Source organism: Arctopsyche grandis, chromosome 6, assembly GCF_051622035.1.
Source record: "Arctopsyche grandis isolate Sample6627 chromosome 6, ASM5162203v2, whole genome shotgun sequence".
Lineage (NCBI taxonomy): Eukaryota > Metazoa > Arthropoda > Insecta > Trichoptera > Hydropsychidae > Arctopsyche > Arctopsyche grandis.
In genome coordinates this window covers 13,657,485-13,678,628 of record NC_135360.1, presented here as the reverse complement: position 1 = coordinate 13,678,628, position 21,144 = coordinate 13,657,485, and the positions used below count along the sequence as shown (strand labels likewise).

General features: G+C 32.2%; 1 protein-coding gene across 1 annotated transcript in view; it reads right to left on the bottom strand.

Moving 5' to 3' along the window:
• Positions 1-637: 637 nt before the first annotated feature.
• Positions 638-21,144, bottom strand: part of LOC143912738 (uncharacterized) — a 30,435-nt gene continuing 9,928 nt past the window's right edge. Inside the window, exons 2-9 of the mRNA XM_077432086.1 lie at positions 15,371-15,568; positions 15,191-15,257; positions 13,808-15,113; positions 7,415-13,732; positions 6,997-7,286; positions 4,020-6,111; positions 2,997-3,126; positions 638-2,896 (exon numbers count right to left, since the gene is read on the bottom strand). Coding sequence (XP_077288212.1) covers positions 1,228-2,896; positions 2,997-3,126; positions 4,020-6,111; positions 6,997-7,286; positions 7,415-13,732; positions 13,808-15,113; positions 15,191-15,257; positions 15,371-15,568 — 12,070 coding nt within the window. The 3' untranslated portion in view covers positions 638-1,227. The remainder of the gene's footprint in view (positions 2,897-2,996; positions 3,127-4,019; positions 6,112-6,996; positions 7,287-7,414; positions 13,733-13,807; positions 15,114-15,190; positions 15,258-15,370; positions 15,569-21,144) is intronic.

The following is a 21,144-nucleotide window of genomic DNA, read 5'->3' as shown; positions in this document are numbered from 1 at the left end:
TGATGAATGTGACGAGATTCCCACAGTACGATGAGGGCCGTTTTCGTCAAGTGCGAAAAAGTATGAAAATGTCAAGATACGAAGATTTGGTTGCAACTATACTCATATAGTTAAATCAAAAATGAGCAGAAGGAATACCAATTAGCGATCAAATGTGTATGGAAATAGCCAAGTTTTTTCATGAAAAATTAGGATTAGTAGACAATGCTTCGTCTGGCTGGTTGACTAGATTTTTTTTATATTTTGGCATCATTAGTACTAACGGCCACACATCTGCTCAACTATAAGCGTTTTTCTTAATAAATAATGAGTATTAAAATTATGAAACAAAAATTTGTGTTAATATATTTTACTCGAAACCGAGTCAAAATTTGACGATTCGGATTATCCGTGCCCTCCCTGCCCAGCATTAGCCCGGATAATCGAAAGTGTACTGTATTTGTAAGTGGCGCACTTTAGAGTCTAGACAAGTACTTATGCTTTCGTGCTCTTTTTCACTACTAGTGATAATTTTTATAAGTTTAGTATATATAATGTATCGCAGATATTTTTATTTTCGGTAAACGAGCCTAGGAAATTATTAGGATATACCAGGTTTTATTTCGGTGAGTTGGAATAAGTTTAAGATAATCATTAAATAATTTGTAAAATTTATTGTATGTACATATTGGAAGCAGTTTTTATAACAAACTTTCCTACACAAAGGTTATGTAAATGGTATAAAAAGGCGTATTTTTCACTCAAGATAAAAGTAACTATTACACGAATGAACAAATAACATTTCTTTTAAATTTATATATACATAGCTGCACATCATTAAGATTGATAATGACCTATACAGAAATAACCAGGTTTAAAAAAAAAACAAAATTAATGTCAAATATAAGCGCTTCATGCAATAATATTGTAATATTGAACATAATAAAATAAGAAAGTACGTCCTTAATTTATTTTTTTTGCTTCACTTATATAGAAAGTAACACTTGATAAAGTATTGTTCATAAGAAATTTTTTCACCGATTTGTATTCAGTCAAAATCTCATACTTATTACTTTATCCATATTTTCATCTGTGTAACTTATCATATAATAAAATAAAAATATATAATACCGTTAATTAATACAAAAAAATACTTAACTGTATTAGATAATATATACAATATACACACATATATCACACTTCAGAATAAGTCAATGTCAGAGATATAACAGATGAATAAATTTAATGTTATATATCTATAATTTGAACGTCATCATCGTCTATCTCTTTTTTCACTTCAATAGAAATATTGTTTCGTTCAATTTCGAATACATTTTCAATATCAGCAATGTCAGCCATGCTTTCACATTCTGTGATTTCTATTTTTTTCTTTTCATAAGATGAAAAATTTATTTGAGTTGTTGATTTTCTTGCAACTTGCTTTATTTTACCGGAAGAATTAACAGTAGCACTGCATGAAGGTTCAGAAGAATTTTTAGCAGAATTATTCTCACTCCGTTGATTAGATTCAACGTAGTTTAACAATCTATCAATTTGAACAACACGATCCAAAACCTCCGCTTGTTTGTTCACTAATGATTTAGGAAGACAACCCTCAGTATTATGTTCATCTTTGCAATGTTCAACATAAAAAACACTGTATTGAAAGCTTTTGCGGCATAATGCACATTGAAAAATATAATAATGATCTCTAACATGTCTTCTTAGCACACTCAAACTATCAGCTTTAAAATCACAAGACGAAACTACACATTCGTATGATTTTTCTGAGAATGAGATTTCTTTTTTCACTTCTCCAGTATCTTGTATTTGGGCTGATGTAAGTGGAATTATGCCAATTGTTTTGTGCTGATGAAAACTTTTATGGTGATCAGCTAAAGAGCTAAAGTTTTCAAATCTTCTGGTGCAATATGCACATAAGAATGTTTTTTGGGGAGGTTTTATACTCGGAGAGGGGAATTTACACAACTCATAATATATTTCAGAATCTGGATGAGCGCTTTGGAAATGCGACTTAATAGAAGCATTGTCTGGAAAATAGTCTCTGCAAATACTACATTTATATACTGGATGCGTTTTTGACACAATCAAATTAGTCTGATCGGGATGACACAACAAACGATGAGATTCAATTTCATCGATTGAAACAGATGTTTTGCAATTCAAGCATATGTGGGATGTGGGGGTTTTCAATTCAAATTGCTTTTTTAATTGTTGTTGTACTTTTGGTAATTTTATGATTTCAGGAACCGTAGGCATATCATTATGCACTATTTCAAAAGGCTTATCGTGATGATATCTTGTGTGATGTGCAAATATATCTTTTTTTAATACAAATTGTCCACTACAATATTTACACTTCAAGGGCTTAACCTTCCAATGTCGTTTATTGTGATTTGTTATACTTTGTTTGTACAAAGTTGTGAACTCGCAAAAGTCACAGGAATAAATGGATTTATTTTCACCGTTTATTTTTTTTGTTATGTCTTCATTTATTTCTGATGGGTTTTCAATTCTTACTGATTCACAAATTATTAGTTTACCCTCATCATCACTATCATCATTGTGAATTTCCAAATTGGAATCTTCTGTACAAGTTTTGGGCAAAGCATCGGCACAAAGTTCAAAAGTTTTACTATTCTGTTCACATTCAATTTTTATTTCTTCAATTTCAGACATTATCAAAGTCTTAGCCTCGTTACTTCTTAGATTTGATGAAACATTATTTCCAGATGCATTATGCCGTTGTATTTTTAGATTATTTTCAACTCGTTTTTCAATTTCTAGGTTCGGAGCCAATTTAATGGGAGCATTTGTTATATGATGTTCTACCAATGAGTGTGTTTTTATTTTATCTTGATCAAATGATTTATAACCACATTGATCACAGCACCATCTAGTAAATGAAAAATTAATTATATTTTTGTTATATGGATTTTTATATTGTATAAATATAAAAATATTCCCTTAAAATATATGTAGAAAAATAAATTTACCTTCTATAATTTAATTCTTCATATTGATGTACTCTCATTGGTTCCTCTTTTTTGGACTTAAAGTTCTTGCAATATGGACATTTATATTCACCATGAAAGGGTTCCTCAATCTGAGATGATTTTTCATCAGCTAAAAAGATATACATACATATATTTATGTATTTTCGAAAAAAAAAGAAGTACACAGTTTTTGAAACAGCTATTTTTTATAAGATAATAATTAATATAAAAATGACTATAAAATATTTATAAATCACATATATGCATGTTTATGTACATATGTATGAAGTTATGTATATATGTATGTACATAACATACAAGTAACATACATATGTTCATACAACTAACATACATAGCAGTGGTTTACAGCCTTTTTACACATGTGAATTGATTAAAACGAGAAATATTTTGCTGATAGAGTTGGCTGAAATAAAAGTCAGTAGAAATTCTTCTATCTATGATGACCAAACTCCAACCTTTGGAAACTCATATATCCCGATGAATAAGGTTTTTTTTGGAAAATATCTGTCAATTTTTTCAATATAAACTTATATATGTACATATATGTACATATATATATGCAAAGCCCCCAAAGTAAAATATTTAGTTCATTGAGAAGTCTTATTTATTTATATCCGCTATATATGCAAACATCTGAGTCAAAGTTTCACTCTCACTGAAACTACTTAACTTCTACACTCAAGGGTACTCCTAATAACGAGACATAAAAGTAATACACAAAATTTTGAATTTTTAAACAAATATCGCTAGGTCCAACTATTGCGTTACTACATATGTATATAAAAAAGTTCACCAAATGTCCTCACACTTTTGGAACATTTTTGCTTTGTTGGAATTCATACAGAATTGCGATGCTGTAAATTAATTTAATCAATAGACATTTTTGTTAAAAGCCTGAGATGACATTATCAGACGGAACTTTCCGATATACTTAATATGTAAGTATAAAATATTGTATTATATGTATTATTACCATATTATTATTCTATAATTTTTGCTTACCTTCATGAATTTCCATGTCACTAGTTTTCACAGAATCCTGCGTTTTACTTTTGTTTTTTACCAATTTTGTTTTTTTCGCTTGTGGTTTTTCTGAATTTAAGTAATCTTTATCATCAATTGACGTTGATCGTCTTTTTCTTGGCTTTTCTTTGATGGGAGAATCACATTCAACAGACTCATTTGAATTGTCTTTGTAACAAATAAAATCAGGTTCCATAGAGGCAGCATCAGGATGATTACGTTTATAATGCTCATTCATTAAAACTTTTGTTCGAGTAGGATGAGAACAAAATGTACATCTGTAAGGACCGGAATGCAGATTTACACAATGTTTTACTATAAGTTTCTTACTAAATCTTGTTGCAGAACAAAGTTTGCATTTCCAAGGATTGACTTCTGCAGCCGAAGTTTCAGAATCAGCTCTCAATGTAACAATTTTAGATACGCCTCCATGGATATCCAAATTATGTAAATTAATAGCATTCAGTGAATGGTGAAGAAAATGGCAACTATCACATCCATACAGTTTCTCGCCATGGAGTCTAAGATGGTCAGTAATCTTAGTTCGTAATTTAGGATCATTTTGAGCTGGCATACTTTTTTGACAATGTTCACAATGAAATACATATTCATCCATGTGAAGTGTTTTCCAATGAATTTCTAGCATTCTTTCATCGACAGATATGTATCGACAATTTTCGGAGCCACAAACAAAACGATCTTTTATAGAAACAAATTTAGGAATATCTAATTTTGGAATTGTACTATTTCTTTGCATTGGCAAACGATCCATATTTGAACTAAGAGCAAGATTCGTCATTTTATCGAAATGCATTTCGTTAGTTTGTAAATGGGGTACTGGATTAACTGGAGCTACGGTCGGTACAGCTATTTCACTTTCATGCAGTTGTAGATGTCTTAGCATATTAGATGTGACTTTAGTACAAAATGAACAAACAGAACAAAAAATATTTTCTTGTAAAATCGGAAAAATTGGTAAAGCAGAAATATCTCCAGGTCCAAATTTAATTTTCTTTTTTTCTGCAATTGTTTTTTTGCCACTAACATTTTTCACTTTTTTCTTAGTGATCTTCGCAAGTTTGGCGGTAGATTTTTTTTCAACCCTTTCTTTATCGTTTGTGGGGATAACAGTGAAAAAATCAGTATAATGATTTGTCTTTAAAGGATCAACAGGTATAGTTTCCATAGCAAAGACATTATGAGCAGTTTTCATATGTCCTGTACATTGTATCCGAATAGCACAAGAAAAATCACAAATACTGCATTTATATCGATATTCACCATGACTGCACATGTGAGCGAGTAAGATATTAATAGTTGCAAATTTTTTCTTACAGTGATAACATTTAAAATCACGACTATGGTGTTCACTGCATGACATAGAATGATTTAAAAACTCCCTAGATGAATCGCACGAAAAACTGCAGCTTTCAAAACCACATCTAAATAAATCTTTTCCAGAAAATCCAGAAAGTTTATTAGATTCTTTAATACAGTCTGAAGATTTCTTCTCCGTAGAAATTACAGTTTCTGATAATTCTTGATATTCAAAGGAAAAATTCGAATTTGGGGATGTAGATACTTCTTTTGGTGCTGAAGATTTTGGGGTTATCGGTTCCTCCATGAATATATTTTCAAAATTATCTTTAGTATACGCATTATCTAAACATGATTTTTTCGTGATGGTATTTGTGTCATTATCATCATCCTCATCTAAGATAATTATATCATCATTTGTATTTACTTGTTGAACTTTAGAATTTGGCATATTTTGTGTCGAATTAGATTTGTATTCTTTGGAGGAATATTTTTCAACTAAAATCTTCACCAATTCCGAAGAAAATGATCCATCTTCATTGTCCATATCCTTTAATCCAAAAGTATTTTCACTGGAATTTGTTGAGAGTTCCAAGCAAGTATCTGTTGTTGCTTTTGATTCCACTGCGTTTACCCTGTCAAGAGTACCATCCCGGAGTACACGCATTTTAAAAATATCTTTCAAATGGTTTTGAATGTCATCATCTATATTCACTTCAATTATATTTGCCGATGATGGTTTAGTAGCCTTGTCCTAAAAATATTAAAAGGTTAAGGTAAAAAAATATTTAAAAGGTACATACCAACAAGCGATTTAAATGTAAAAAAAAGTATGAATAAATGTTATATAAAATGGCAAAAATATAAAGGATATGTTTATGCATATTTTCAAACTTAAAAATAGTCAAATTTATAAATGTGAAAATAGTTCCAAAACAACTAAATAGCTGCCCACTTTTTTATTTAGCTATTTTCAGAATAACATCCCTAACGATATCTATAGAATATTAAAAAAATTCTAAGAGTTTAGATGCAATCATTGGTTTATCAAATATACATAATACATTAATTTTTCATAAATTTAAAAGCTTCAGTTGTGGATTAGTTTTATCAACAAGACATTCCACAAATGTCATATTGGACAGACAATTATTTCCTACAGCAACTATATGACATATAATCAATCAAAAGTTGTAAGAAATAACATCAAGTTTGTTTATCTTAAAAATAGATCGTCATGGTAATATGTACTTAAATGATGAATCGATATAAATGTATGTATAATACATACTTTGTGAAACTGGCAAAGAAATTGCTTGTTCAATTTTAGAATGTCATTTGTAAAAATATTAAAAACATTCTATTAATATGAAAACAACTCGTTCGTGATGGTAAATACAAACGCTGAACGACATTAGTAAAAGAAACGAGGACGTGGAGATACATTCATACATATGTATTCTCATATTCACATTTTTAAACTCTGTATTTGTGAATGAACTTTAATAATTAAATTAAAGATTTTTCGATATTAGTCATTGAAAGCCCATAATATTCTTAATGAAATATTTCATTTGCGTTCCATTAGTAAATTCGTTTATAAATGTTATATTACATGGAATAATATTAAAATAATTACCTGTGTTTTTAAAATATTATTACAAAAATAGTAGATTGATTTTCGGCTGAAGTGATGATGTAATAAATGATTTATCATCAATTTTAGCATATCAGTGCCATATATACAATAAGCACATCTGTATAAATTGTAATGGTGACGCGAATACAGATGTGATAAGATTCCTGAAGGTTGCAATTCTGAGCTACGGCAATATTGACAGCACATTGGAGCATTGTGGTTAGCTTCAATCAAATGTTTTAAAAACAATCCGGGTGTGTCTAATTTCTTTCCGCATTCTTTTTTACCTTCTGCAAATAAAAAAACAAGTTTTATGCATTAATAGTGATCGAAAAGTTATAAATATTTACAAAGCTATGCGGTTTACTATAATGCATAGTAACAAATCATTATAAATAACAGTATTAAAAATACTCACTATATGTACAGATGAAGGTAGGGACACACGTTTCTTTTGGTAACACATCAGAGTTTTGATTTTCATTGTTGTAACTATTGTGGACTGGTGAATAGAGAACTCGCTCAGAGTAATTTTTATTTTTAAAATGCATCCATGTTGAATGCATAAATGTTAAAACATATGACGGAGAACGAAAATAGCATTCACTACATGAGAATTGAGACGCTCCATGCTCTTGCAATATATGTTTTGTCAGACTAATCCCTTTTTCGAATTCTTCTTTACAATATATACAACGTTTCCAAGATGAATCAGGTTTATTTATATTTGAGTTTTTAAAATGTAAACGTAGATGTTGTACAAATAAATTAGAATCATCTGTAGAAATAGTGCAGCTTTCTAAAGCACATTGATATAATTTTGTAGTTGCATACATTACTTTGACACCTTGATGAAAAATGAAATTTTCCCGTGTGCTTGCAGAGGTTCTATTCAAGAAACCAGTTTCTTTATCAGCGTATTCAGTAGTATATTCCGAATTACTTGCAGGATCTGACTGAGGTGTATTCATTTGGTTTATGTTTGAGCTGTCAGGATTTAGGCTCACAACGTTTTCGATTCTGAGCTGGGGAAACATGGCGGAACTTGGCGAATTTCTATCAGAATCATCGATAAGATCAGACATTCGACGGACGTTAATCTTTGGAATGACTTTAATTTTCAAAGCAGACTGGTCTGTATCAACTTTTTGATTCAAAGAGGATAAGTCAATATAATTATATTTCATGTGATGGACAACTAAATGTTGCAACGCTATACCATAGTCAGAATTCTCTAGTGGATTTTCACATAATTCACAATAACCATTCCACTTCTCATGAATGTGATCAGTTTGTATATGATTAGTAAAAATTGATAAGCTATCAACTCTATAACGGCAGCCTTTGATGGAACAATACAGTTCGATTTTAGAACTTGAAATAATTCTTGCCCTCAATTCTCCAATAGAAACCCACATACTACTCAATTCGGGTGGATAGCTCTTGTCAAATGAAGCACTAGTTCCATGCTCATAGTCTGGTAAAGGTTCTTCTTTTACATTGATGCAGTTTGGGAATGACATTTCTTCAAAAGATTGGTCTTTCTCAATTTCTTCAATTGGCTCTTCTTTTATATCAAGTTCGCCTATTGAATTCATTCCAGTTATGTCGAACTCGTTCGAAAATATGGATGCTTTCCCAGAAAGTGAAAACACACCATTTTCGAAATTATCACTGAATGATCCCTCTGATAAAGTTTCATCGCATTTCATGTTTACCAAAATATCTTTATTAATACTTATATCAGTAGTTTCAGATTCATTCAAGCTCCCTGTTAGACTTTTGTTTTCTTCGTCCATCACAATTTTATTTTTCCCTCTTTTAGCCCGTTGTTTTTTATTTTTGGGTTTTTTACCCTTTACATTTGTCATACTATCAGATTCTGTCTTATTATTTTCAGAATCATCCGGAATTTTAAGCACAGATAAATTAATCTCAACCATGTTGCACTTTTCAGTAGGATGCCTTAAAGATACGTGTTTTTCTAAATTTTTTTTTTCAATTTGTACAAAGTTGCAAATTTCACATATGTATCCAATTATATTAGGAATATATACATTTTTATCATTCTCTGGGTCAATTTTAGCCGATCTATTTATACGAGCGTTCTTTAAATTATACTCTCCAGTATGCGAAAATACAACATGACTAAAAAAATTTGAAAACTTATTGATTAGAATGTGACAAAACTTGCACTGATATAAATATTTAGATTGTCTAATAACAGAATATTCAAATTGTATTTCAATTGAAGCTTCTTTGATCGCATCTTGAGCTGTAGCTGGATTTAATCTTGATATAAGCACTTCGGACTGAGGGTGTTTTTCTTTATAATGTTTGACAATTTTATCACTGCGTCTATCACAATATTTACATGTGTATTCATTAATTCCATTTTCAAAATGGTATGATCGATCACACAGGTTATCAGTAGATGCAGCATTATTACGCTTGTTTTTTGAATATTTTTTAGTGAAAATTCCTGTTTGCCATCTAGTCCTTTTCTTCTTTTTAATATTTTTTCTTACCGGTGAAACGTCTTTCTTTTCATTATCTGCAACATTATCTACAAAATTTAAATCATCTTCTTCCTTGTTCAATTTTCTTTTTAAAACTTTTGGGATGGGCACAGTTGAAGAGGAAATAGTTTCTTTTACGTTTTCATCAATTTTCTCAACCGTATTATTATCATTCGTTGGTAACGTAATATTCAAATCATTTATGTAATTCTTTTTTTTTGATTTGGGACAAGGTTTAATCTTCAAATAATTGACCTCGCTATTGTTAGCCTTTTCGTCTGTTAAAAGATTATGTTTTGATGCAAGAGGTGAATCATTTTTACTTTCATCTTTTGTTTCATTTCCTGATGAAATTATATTAATGCAAGTTTTTTCCAAAAGTATAATTGGTTCTTTTTGCATAACTAATATTTGATCATTATCATTCAACGATTTAGTTGGTTTTGCTACTTTTTTTGGTTCAGTTTTTGTATTTTGCTTCACAGAATCTTTCTTTACTAAACTTTGCCTAGTAGTCCGTCTAGAATCCTCCTCTTCAACATTGTCACTGTTAAATTCTTTCATTATTCTACACATCCTGATACCAGCAGGATTGAGACCACCCTTATTTATAAAAATTTCTGGAAGTGCATCACGAAGTAATTCAACCTCGTTTCTTGCTTTACTTTTTGACCTACTACCTTTCGTTCTAAGATTATTTGCATGGTAGTCATTTGTTTTCGTGTTTGGTGTTTCTTCTTTTGAAGAACAAAATACATTTTTAAATGAATTTTCCTCATTGAATTTTGCTACAGTGACGGTTCCTGGCGTTTGTTCCTGGGAATTACTACTCAGTAGAGAATTTTCCGAGTCTAGTGTATCTTTATTGTCAGAATCATCTTCAGAGTCGATTTCTGTCAGTAATTCTAGTTTTTTCAAAATTTTTTGGGGAATGTTTTCACTTTTCTGTGAAAGAAGCGTTAACATTTCCAACAATTTTTTTTTATCTTCCAATACAGACACCAAACTACTAAAAAGGTCTTGGTTGTTTTCCTGAACTGACACATTTTCAGGTTTACATTCTAATTCTTGCTTTTCGTTACTACACGAAATACTGAAATTTACATCTTTATCCAATTTTTCATCTGTTAATGTTGATGATGGAATTGGTTCAGATTCCAAATTGTTCACATTATCTTTTGATAAATCAGTTCTCAATTTTTTGGAATCGTCTTCTAGCAATACTGACTCGCCTGTATTTCCTGATTGTTTTAAATTAGTGTTAATCACCTCTTCAAATGAGTTATCAGTATTTATATCCAATATTCTGTCTGTAGTATCATTTTTTGTACTAGGATTACTTTCACAGTTTTTATTCATTTTATTTACAGACTTTTCAATTGTTTTTTTTATAGCAATGTTTTTTAAATTTTCATTTGAATCTGGGTTTTCTAAATTTTCAACACTATTGTCATTTTCACAAATCATTATTTTTTTATCATGGATAATTTCCTTTTTAACAAATATTTCACTCGGTAAAGAATCTTCAAATTTATTATACGAAGGTGTAGACAAGTCTGTATTTTCATTTGCTTTGTCATTAACATGAATTTTAAATGAATCATCACTTTTATCAGTTTCCTTATCATTTTTTATCAAAACACTTTCTTCTTGATTTGCCATAACACGTAAAGATATATTTTTAGTTTCATTTTCTGACAATTTATGATGCTCGGAGGAAACATTATCTTTATCAGAAATGTTCTCTTTGGTTATTATTTTTGGAAGGGCAATTTCATTTTTATCTTCAAATTTATTCAAAGCCAATTCTTTCTGAGATACTCCACCGTGGTTTTTTTGTTTTTGAATATTTTTCTTAGCAGAGGAATCTTTTGATGGTTTTAAATCATTTGTTTCTTTACTTTTTTTATCATACGTAACCATCTCATCATATACAACAAATGTATCAGTTTCATCAATTATAACAACATTTTTGTTTAAATTTTTAGTTTTTTCGAGTTCCATTTCATCATTTAAATTTTTCTTCCGTGAAGAAACTTCATTGTGTTTTGAGCTAGATTTTGCCTTAATTTCTTTGTTTTCCTCTACATCTTTTTTGATTTTTGGAATCTTAAAAGGCAACGGTTTAATTCTATCAGAATTATTTTTTGGCCTACTTCTGTCCCGTTCCCGATATTTTTCTCTCGACCTGGATCGTCTCTGTCGCCTTCTACGCCTTCTTGAACTAGAGTCGTCATCATCATCATTTGATAAATTACAGCTGGTTTTTTCCTTCAAACGTTTAATCCTGGGATCATTAGACGCCACATTTATTTTCGGAAAGTTACTTGGAGATTTTGTAAAACTACTTAAAAGTGTTTGTTTTATTGTATTATTTTCGAAATTATTTGTTTGATTTGAATCCTCGTTTTGAAAAGTATCTTTAAATCTATTCCGCAATCTTGGATCTTGAACAGAAATAGATTTCATTTGAAATGAATTAGGAGAATTCTGATTTTCTACAGAAATATTGGAATTATTTGAATAGCATTTGTCGAAATTGGTATTCAAAAATCTGGGTGATAAATTGGCAGGTTCCATTAGTAAGGGTGATTTGGGAATTGGTAGCAATGGTTTTTTATTTATAGTATCATTGATATGGGCTTCTATTTTTTCTTCTCTATTCAGCAGAATTAAAGATGTCAGATCTTGGGATTCAATTTTTGATACACAATTTGCTATAGATTCCAATTTATTAGATTGGACTATAAGTGAATCGCACGATTCTACACCTCCGACAGTATTTGATTTTTTCCTTTCATCCATCAATTCATTTATATTTGCCAGCTTTAGATAAGGATTTTTGCTAATTTTTGAATCCTCATTTTCTATGTCCGATTTATGAAAAATACTACTTTTTATCTCAGTAATATTCTTTTCGGTTTCAAAATTTGTATTTTTTGAACGTGAACAAGGTATTTCATCAAATTTATTTGAATTCAGTGATTTTTTTACAAAAGTTTTACCGAGGAGAGGTTTTGGATTTTTCCCTCTATAATTTGCACTAACAGGGAAATCTACTTTAAACCTGGCTGTTAGTGGTGGATATATCAAAGTTCTAGATTCGTCCAATACTTTATTTTTAGAAGAATTAGCACCTAATTGTGTTGGTATAGATTTGAATGTAGGCTGAATAGTAATAAGACAATCATTAGTAGAAGGAAAAACATTAGGAGTATCTTTAGTTTGACTATGATAATTTGGAAATTGGTTCCTCATTTGGAACTCCACAAAATCCCTTGTTGTCAAAATTGGCGAATAATCATTAGTATTAAATGGTGCATCAGACGACCAATGCATTGGAGACATCAACGGTTGGGAATAGTTACTTTCCTTATATGAAGTTGATTGATCAGAATTAGAAGCAATATTAGTGTAGATTTCAGATTTTTCAAGAATTGCTTCTCTGTTCATTTTTGTGCGATTTTCTCCAGGATGTACAGGAGAATTTATTTCTATGTATTGGAAACTACTAGCAGAATCTGGAGACTCAGGTCCAATATCTTCTGACGCTTGTTCAAAATTAGAATCTGTAGTCTTTTTTTTAGCATCCAAAATTTGATCACAATCCGCAATGGAGTCTTCAACAGTACTTTCAATAACTGAATCAAATCTTTCAATTTCTTTAGGTGTTAAGACTCTATTTAAAATTTCTACTTGATTTTTGTATTTAATATTAAAGTCTTTCAAATCAACTTCCCTCTGGGCAGCTGGGAAATGTAATTTTTCTTTATATTTTTCTAAGCTGATTCTTCTTGTTTTTTGTAATTGATTACTGATATCTGTATCTGAAATAGGCTTTTTAGAAGATAAATTACCATTCATTTCATTATCTATTTTTTGTACTACATTTTGAAATATCGTAGGTGACTCAGCAATTTCATTTATCAAGGCATCTAATACATCTTGTTCGAATTTTGTTTGCATAGTATTCGCCTTTGACAAAAATTTGGAATCGCTTTTGTTTTCATCGATATTTTCTGAAATGACATCATGACTCACAGATTTTTCAATATATGTACTATCCACATCAGGTGAAGCATCTTGGTCTGTGGTTACTAAATCTTTTAGCTTAATAGCATCTGCCAAATACTTTTTTGTAAATTCGTCAATCGTGTTCGAACTTTCTTTAAGCTCAGAAGATAACGTTTTGGAAACAATAACATCAAGTTCAGTCACTGAAATATTTGTAATATCATTTGAAAAGGAATAACTCTGTCCATTTTTATCATTAGTTGATATTTCACTAGTACCTTCACATAATACAATATTTGGCAGTTTTGTTAAATTCTCACACTGCGATTCATTTACCTTTTTATTAGTTTTTTCAGCTTCAAAAATAGTGGGATCAATAATCAGATCGCTGGTTTTTACCTTGTTCGTGTCTTTTAACTCTGTTTCAATTTTTGCTTGTGATTCATTGTTTGAATCTTTTAACTGTGTTTCAATAACTTTGATTTTTGATTCATTTTCTATAGTTTGAATTTTTTCAAACACATCAAGCACATTGTTAGATAACTTGTTATTCTGCATCTCTTCATTTATTTTTTTGTCGATTTTTTCTAAATCCTTTTCTTTTGAAACACTTTCAATTTCTTTGGGTTCTTTAACAGCATCCCACAAATTAGTTATTTCACTATCTATCGCTAGTTGTTTTAGCAATTGCTTCCTCAATTTTTTTAAATTATGCAAAGTTATAATTTCATTCAATTTACTTTTAGAATCTGGATCATTTTCATTTTCAGGATTGTCCAATTTCTTTTTTTCTCCTGAGCTATTTGTATGAGATGAAAACAAATCACGTTTGGATTTATTTTTTATTTTCTTGGTTACATCTTTATTTTTGTCTTCCAAATACTTTTCACGTGCGTTTGCCCTTTGCGGACTGCGCGAATCTTTCGATTTTGAGCGACTTCTTAAATCTCGGCGATAGTTATTTCGCTTATCATTAAAATGCGATTTTTCCGATTTTTTGGATTTGTTGCGATATCTTTTCTCATCTGGACTATATGCTTTTTTTTTTTTATCGTCTTTTGAAATCCTTCTATATGGAGAAACTGAAATATCTTTTCTTATTATATCATTCAAAAGAGAATTTTGCTTTAGATATTTACTTGAAATTTTGTCAGAACTAGAATTACTGCACTCTGATATGTTACTACATATACTGTTTGATTTTAAGGAAATACTGTTAACCGATTTTGATATTATTTCTGAGAAGTCTTTCTGTTCATTCTTTTGACTATTTAAATACGCTTCTGTTACAATTTGGATTTCTTTTTCAAATGATTTAATATTTACAGAATTTTGAGGTAAATTTGACTGTGAAGATTTTGTCAATTCTTTTAACTTAATACGACACATTTGAAGATCACTATCGGTAGTTGGCTGTAAGATAATATTCTCACTTTCTTTTTTATTTTGAATTTTTTCATCTGCTGATTCTTTATAAAAATTCATACTTGTTTTTGCTGCAAATTCTGTATTTAATAAGTTGTTATGAGTTTCGGATACGGAGTTTTTTTGAATAATTTCTTCAGTGCTACAATTTACAGAATCCTGAAAATAATTAGACTATTGTTATTTTAAAATACATAGATTCAAGGCTAATATTTAATTAATTATTCAGATCATACCTTGGCAATTTTGCTTTTGAGTTTTATTAAAACTTGTTCACATCGTAAGAGATTTTCAATTTTCATTCTAAAACAATTTTAAGTAAAAAAAAATTGAATCTCAGTTAAAATGATTATAAAATATACAATAAAATAAAATAATACGAATAAAAATGAGATATAAAAATTAATTTATCTAACCTTTTATCGACGTCACATAATAAAGATTTTAATGACTTTATTTTGGGCAACTGAATCCCCTTGATAGATTCACTGACGGATGCTTTTTCTAGACGATTTATGAGATCTTCCAAAAATGGTAGATACCCTTGCATTTCTTTGAATTTGGTGTCATAATCTATATTACTCGGATCCATTTTTGTTCTCTTTTTATAATACCTTCAACAATAAAACAACCAACATAATTTTTTTTTTTAAAAAGGTGCAAATTAAAAAAAAAAACACAAAAATTAAAAAAAAAAAAAGCTAGATAGTGGTAACGTACATACATATGTATGTACATCAGTGAAAAATATCATCGACACATGATGAGTTTTAAATAAAAATCAAAATAAGAAAATTTTCTATCTTTATATAATTCAAAATAATTATGGGCGACTCTAACGCGAAAATAGGACAGATGACAGATACGGAAAGAACATTAGGTAACCGGCCAAAGAAACGAGAGAGGTGATCGCCTCACAGAATTTACAGAGCTCAATAGGCTCTTTTTTCATTCATTATTCATTTTTCAAGAAAAATATAAACAATTAGTGGACTTGGGAGCAGGCCCGCGCCTTAGGGTTCAGCCGCCTGTGTGCAAACTTAAATCGGCCGCTCTTTAATTTTATCAGCATTTGTATAAATCATATTAATAAAAACATTAAGTGCAATACGAGTAAACACTAGTACGAGCTTTTTGCTCGCAATTTTACCGATTTAAAGTTCAGCACACTTCCAGTTAACCCTTTTAAACGAAAACAAAAAATAGTGTGGTCAGAACACTATCCTAATAAACATGTTTCAATAGAAAATACTCAATATAATATAGTATTAACAGTGGGAAAAAATCCCAAGTGAAAATACGTAATTTTGACTTTTGATTTTAACTGGACGACTACTTAGAGAGATTTGAAAGCTGAAAAGTACTACAAATGAAAGATAAAATACCCGACTGTAGATTCCAATATTCATTTTGAACAGAAAATTAACAGATTTTGAGAAATCGACCAAACAACACCAAGATATAGAAAAATCGCGCGATTTAAAAAACACATATATCTCCGAATCTCGAGCCAATCAACACTTTTTATTACCAGATTCGTGTTCACTGGGCATAGATCTATAAGAAAAGTCATATCTCGTCTCTGAAACATTTTTCGTGTCGAACAGTGTTATTAGCTTCTTAACATATACTAAACTAATGTAAATAAATCTTAAGTCGAATTTTTCCTGTTTTGGTGTTAAAGTCTGGTATTTCGCTACCAAACTTTATTTTATTCACTAATTAATATTATATTGTTAATATGCTTAAATTTAATGACCGGTCTTGACCGCTGGTCAATCTTTAATAGTTTTTGATAATTTAATAATAATAAAAAAAATAGGCGAGGGTGCGTAGGGCGCCCCACGGATCCAGCTCTCTTGGCAACCGCCTTGTTGCCAAAGCATTACTATTTCATTCATGAAAATCTAGTGTTTTTACTCCCAATCCCACATCTAGGACATAGCCAGCAGCATAGCTCAGTCGTTAAGCTTCTGCCAAACACTGAGAGGCGCCGGGTTCAATCCCATGAGCTGACCTCGATTGAAAAATAATTTTTCTGAGTATATCTGTAGTGCTGCTGGTCAGACCTGGATATTTGTGACTCCAGGTCGATCGTTTCCTATCAGACTTTGCCAATTTCTCTGATTTCATTGTTGAAACGGTTCGCGATTAAATTGGCTAAAAACCTTCCTACCACTATGTCACCACTATTTGAGTCTGATTAATGTACAATAAAATGTCTCCTTAATTACGAGTTTTCAGTGTCTTGTGTAATAAAAATGCTGCGTTGTTTGTAATTGGCCAGGAAGGCGCATTGGGGTTTACCTGTAAGGCCTTCCTGGTATAAAATGTAAAAAAAAAATTCCTCTTTCGATGACCAACAAATATTCAACATCGTTGAAGAAATACATCTGGCAGTCGCAAAGACCTAACTCTATGCGGACCGAAGTTATACATGATATCCCGTTATTTCCCCGAATTATAGTTCGAGTGTGTTTCAAGTTGTAATTTGCAACAGCAATCCACAAGCATACAACAAGACAACCTAAATGCATTTTAAAACATACAATGTCATGTTTCGTATTTTTTAAGGGATATAATTTTTTCGACTCTCGTTTCTTTCAGTCGCCTTTATATTTCGGCCGCCTGTGTGCGTTGCACACATTTGTACATATGGTAAGCGCGGGCCTGCTTGGGAAAGTCCCAACGGAGATAGGAATAAAATCGATTTTATCCTAACAAATATCCTGCCCCCAGTTAAAGACGTTAGTATTTTGAGTAGTTATTGGCAGCAACCAACCATATGTTGGTTGCTGCCAATAACTACTCATGTCCAAGTCATGGCCAAGATGGCCATGGCCAAGTCATGGCCAAGATGGCGATTAATACAAAATGCGAACGTAGAAAATGAATAAAAGGATGCAGTATTTTGCTCAACTAAGGTCTAGCAAAAAGGAATTCGAAATCGAACTTGGAAATGAATACGCGAAACTAAATCCAGAAGCAGACATCGAAGAATTGAACACTATTATTAGCTCGGTTCTAAACTCAACAGGTAAGAAATTGGGTGGAAACAGATTAAGTTAAGCAAAATTTCAGCGGAAACAAGAAACTTAATTAAGCATTAAGAGGAACTTAGAAAATTAAAAAAGAATAGCGAGGGATGTCAGGGATTTTAAAAAGAAACTAATCGACACTATTAAGAACAACCGTAGCCTGAAAAAGTGCAAACAGGATCTTTTCTTAGGCAAAAATCAGATGATCGCAGTCAGATCAGAGAGGAGAAATAATTAGAAATAGAGAAGAAATCATAGATATACGTTTTATTGTAAGCTATACACGAAAAAGGATGGACAAATTTCCGCTCCAAAAACGACACACGGCCACAGGGTAGCTGCAGTACTGCATAGCGAAGTGGAGGCCGCGCTAAAAACTACAAAGAGGGGGAGGATAATATTCCCATTGATTATCTTAAATATGGAGGTTCCCCCCCCCCCCCCCGAAATAAAATCTTAGCTAGGCTTTTCAGCAAATGCATCCAAAACCAAACCATACCAGAAGAATATAACAACGCGACGATAATTTTAATCCACAAAAAAGGAGATAGAAGCGACATCAAGAACTACCGATCCATTAGTCTACTTTCAGCGGTTTATAAGCTTTTCACAAACATTATTACAGAAAGGTTGAAAGGCTATTCTCGATGAAAACCAACCTATAGAACAGGCAGGGTCTATAACAAATTTCAGCACAATGGACCATCTCCAAGTAGTCCGCGAACTAATCGAGTGCGCCAAATAATATCAACGGCCATTGTGCCTAGGTTTCGTCGATTATGAGAAAGACAGTTAGTCATAATGCAGTATTTAACGCTCTACAAACACAGGGAGTGCCGGAACCCTATGCGGGACTGTTAGTTGCAATATATAAGAATGCCACAGCTTCTACAGGGATTCGACAGTCTATTTGGCGGATTGGTTGGTGAAGTCAACATTATTTTAGGGGTCTCCAAATTTTTTAGGACTTGAGCCATTAGATATGTATGTATATGTATTTTAAGAACTAGGAAAACCGAGCCGGGCCTGATTCTACGTTTTTTTAGATATTTTCGAAGTTTACTGGAGTATGTTTACCATTTATTATTTCTGTAGAATATTGGACCTGTTTACGTTGGCCGAGTAGCGACAAGGCGTGCAGGCAGTGCGCATCCTTCTCTCACACGAAACCGCACTGTTCCTACAGACTCATCTTTTTGTGCACGAAGTTTTCGTCACAGATTGAGGCTAACTTCGAGAACGAGTATTAGGATTTGAGATTTCCATGGGGGCTAAACAAAAAGCGGCCGCGGGCTTATGGGAACCCCTGAATGTACTTGTAAATGGTATTAGGCATATCGAAAAGACATAGAAAAAAATCTATATATACCAGAAAAAAAAACGAGTTAGGTTTGTGAGGTATTTATTAAGAAGGGGGTGGGGAGGGGGGTGATAAAGGGAAGCCACGGTCCCAATCTAGTTTTGTGTAATGGTTCAGCATTGCTACAATATGGCTTCCATAATTGTTAGGATACCGACAGGGACGTTTGGTAATTGAATACTAGAATTAAACTACAATTTAAAAAAAATGTAATTTTACCAATTTATTCTTAGCTCGCGAGTTATTAAGACAAAACATCTACGATTTATTAATCAGAGACCTATATTACAGCTATTGTGTTATGCTAGACGGCGTCAGGGGTGCTTTCATTGGCCCCTTGCATCACGAGGATTTAGTGGGTAATAGTTTCGTTTAGGACTATCCTAAGGTTTGCAGTGTGTTTTGGGAACCTATGTTCCCCTAGAAATTCTTATTCAGCAAACGGTTGATCTCGGAGGAACTAATGAGTAAGTGGGTGGGTACGTGGGCGGGTGTGGCGTGATTTCGTATGTATGCATGTGTATACGTTTATGTACGCCCGCGTATAAAGTATGTATGTATGAATGTTACGCGTCCTCAAATATTTTATTTTCCTTTTTTTATTATTTATTTATTATGCGCTGTGCTTGTTTTGTAATGCAGGTAAATTGTGTTTTTTTTAAAGTTGGGTTGTTCTAGCGCAACATATATTGCTGGACAACCGTCTTGAACGAAAGGGTCTCTCAGACTGTATTCGGGGGGGGGGGGGGGGGTTAAAAGCTTTATTAGTCGAATTCATTGACCTTTTAAGTGGGCTTACAAAGCTGTTGTGTATGTACAAGTCGCGTGTGTGATATTTGCAAAATTTGTTTTTGGTTGTATTTATATTTCTTAAAGTGGGTATACATTTCATGGGTTGAAAATATCTGTTTTTGTATGCCACTCAGCTTTCTTGAAACTGTTGCAGTAATTTGGTGAGTACACCCTGTTGCTGTAACTCTTCTCCAACTTAATGGACTCGGGTGCGGATGCAACTTGGTGAATACAGGGGCGGAGGATTCGCTCGTGTAGCGGTATTTGGACGAACTCAGAGGGCCGGGCTGCACCGTGCAACTTTGTCGGCCGACTAGTTGCGCGACACGAAAAAATGTATGGAAATGTGTGCGACAAAAAGTTGACGGGTGTAGCATGTCCCATCTACCTGCATGCATTGGTCTGGTCGCCCTCAACCAAGTCGATCGCAAGTCGCACGGTGCGGCCCGGCCCAAAGGCTGGGATATAGGATATCCCAAAATATGGGAGCTGGATACGGGTGATACTGTTACTGTTACTAATATAGGTTTGCGGAAACCAGCTTTCGCATTGAAATATCGCAGTAGCTTGGTGAGTACACTCTGTTAGTGCAGAGAATCGCAACGTGTGTAGCCGCGGCACACTAGAAGCGTATAGCACTATATAGATCTAACGCGTGCGAGCGAGATCGCGTGTGAGGGTTGCGATACTCTGTGTTAGTGAATACATACACGCCAGTTTTGGTGAGGACGTTTTTTGTATTGCATATAGATTTGCGGTAACTGACGGTCTTCACTGATTTTTAGCCTTAGATAATAGAAAAACCTTTTTTACAACGTTTTTTATTGCTTGTTCTTTGTTGTGTATTTTTATGTGGGATTGCCTTAATGGGTGCCCCCCACGTGCAGCCTATATCTGATAATAATATGTAATATTCGTTATGTTCTAGAGCAGGATTACTCAAACTGTTCCGCATATATGTGGAAGTTTTCCGTGAAAATTTTTGGATGGTCGAGTGTTC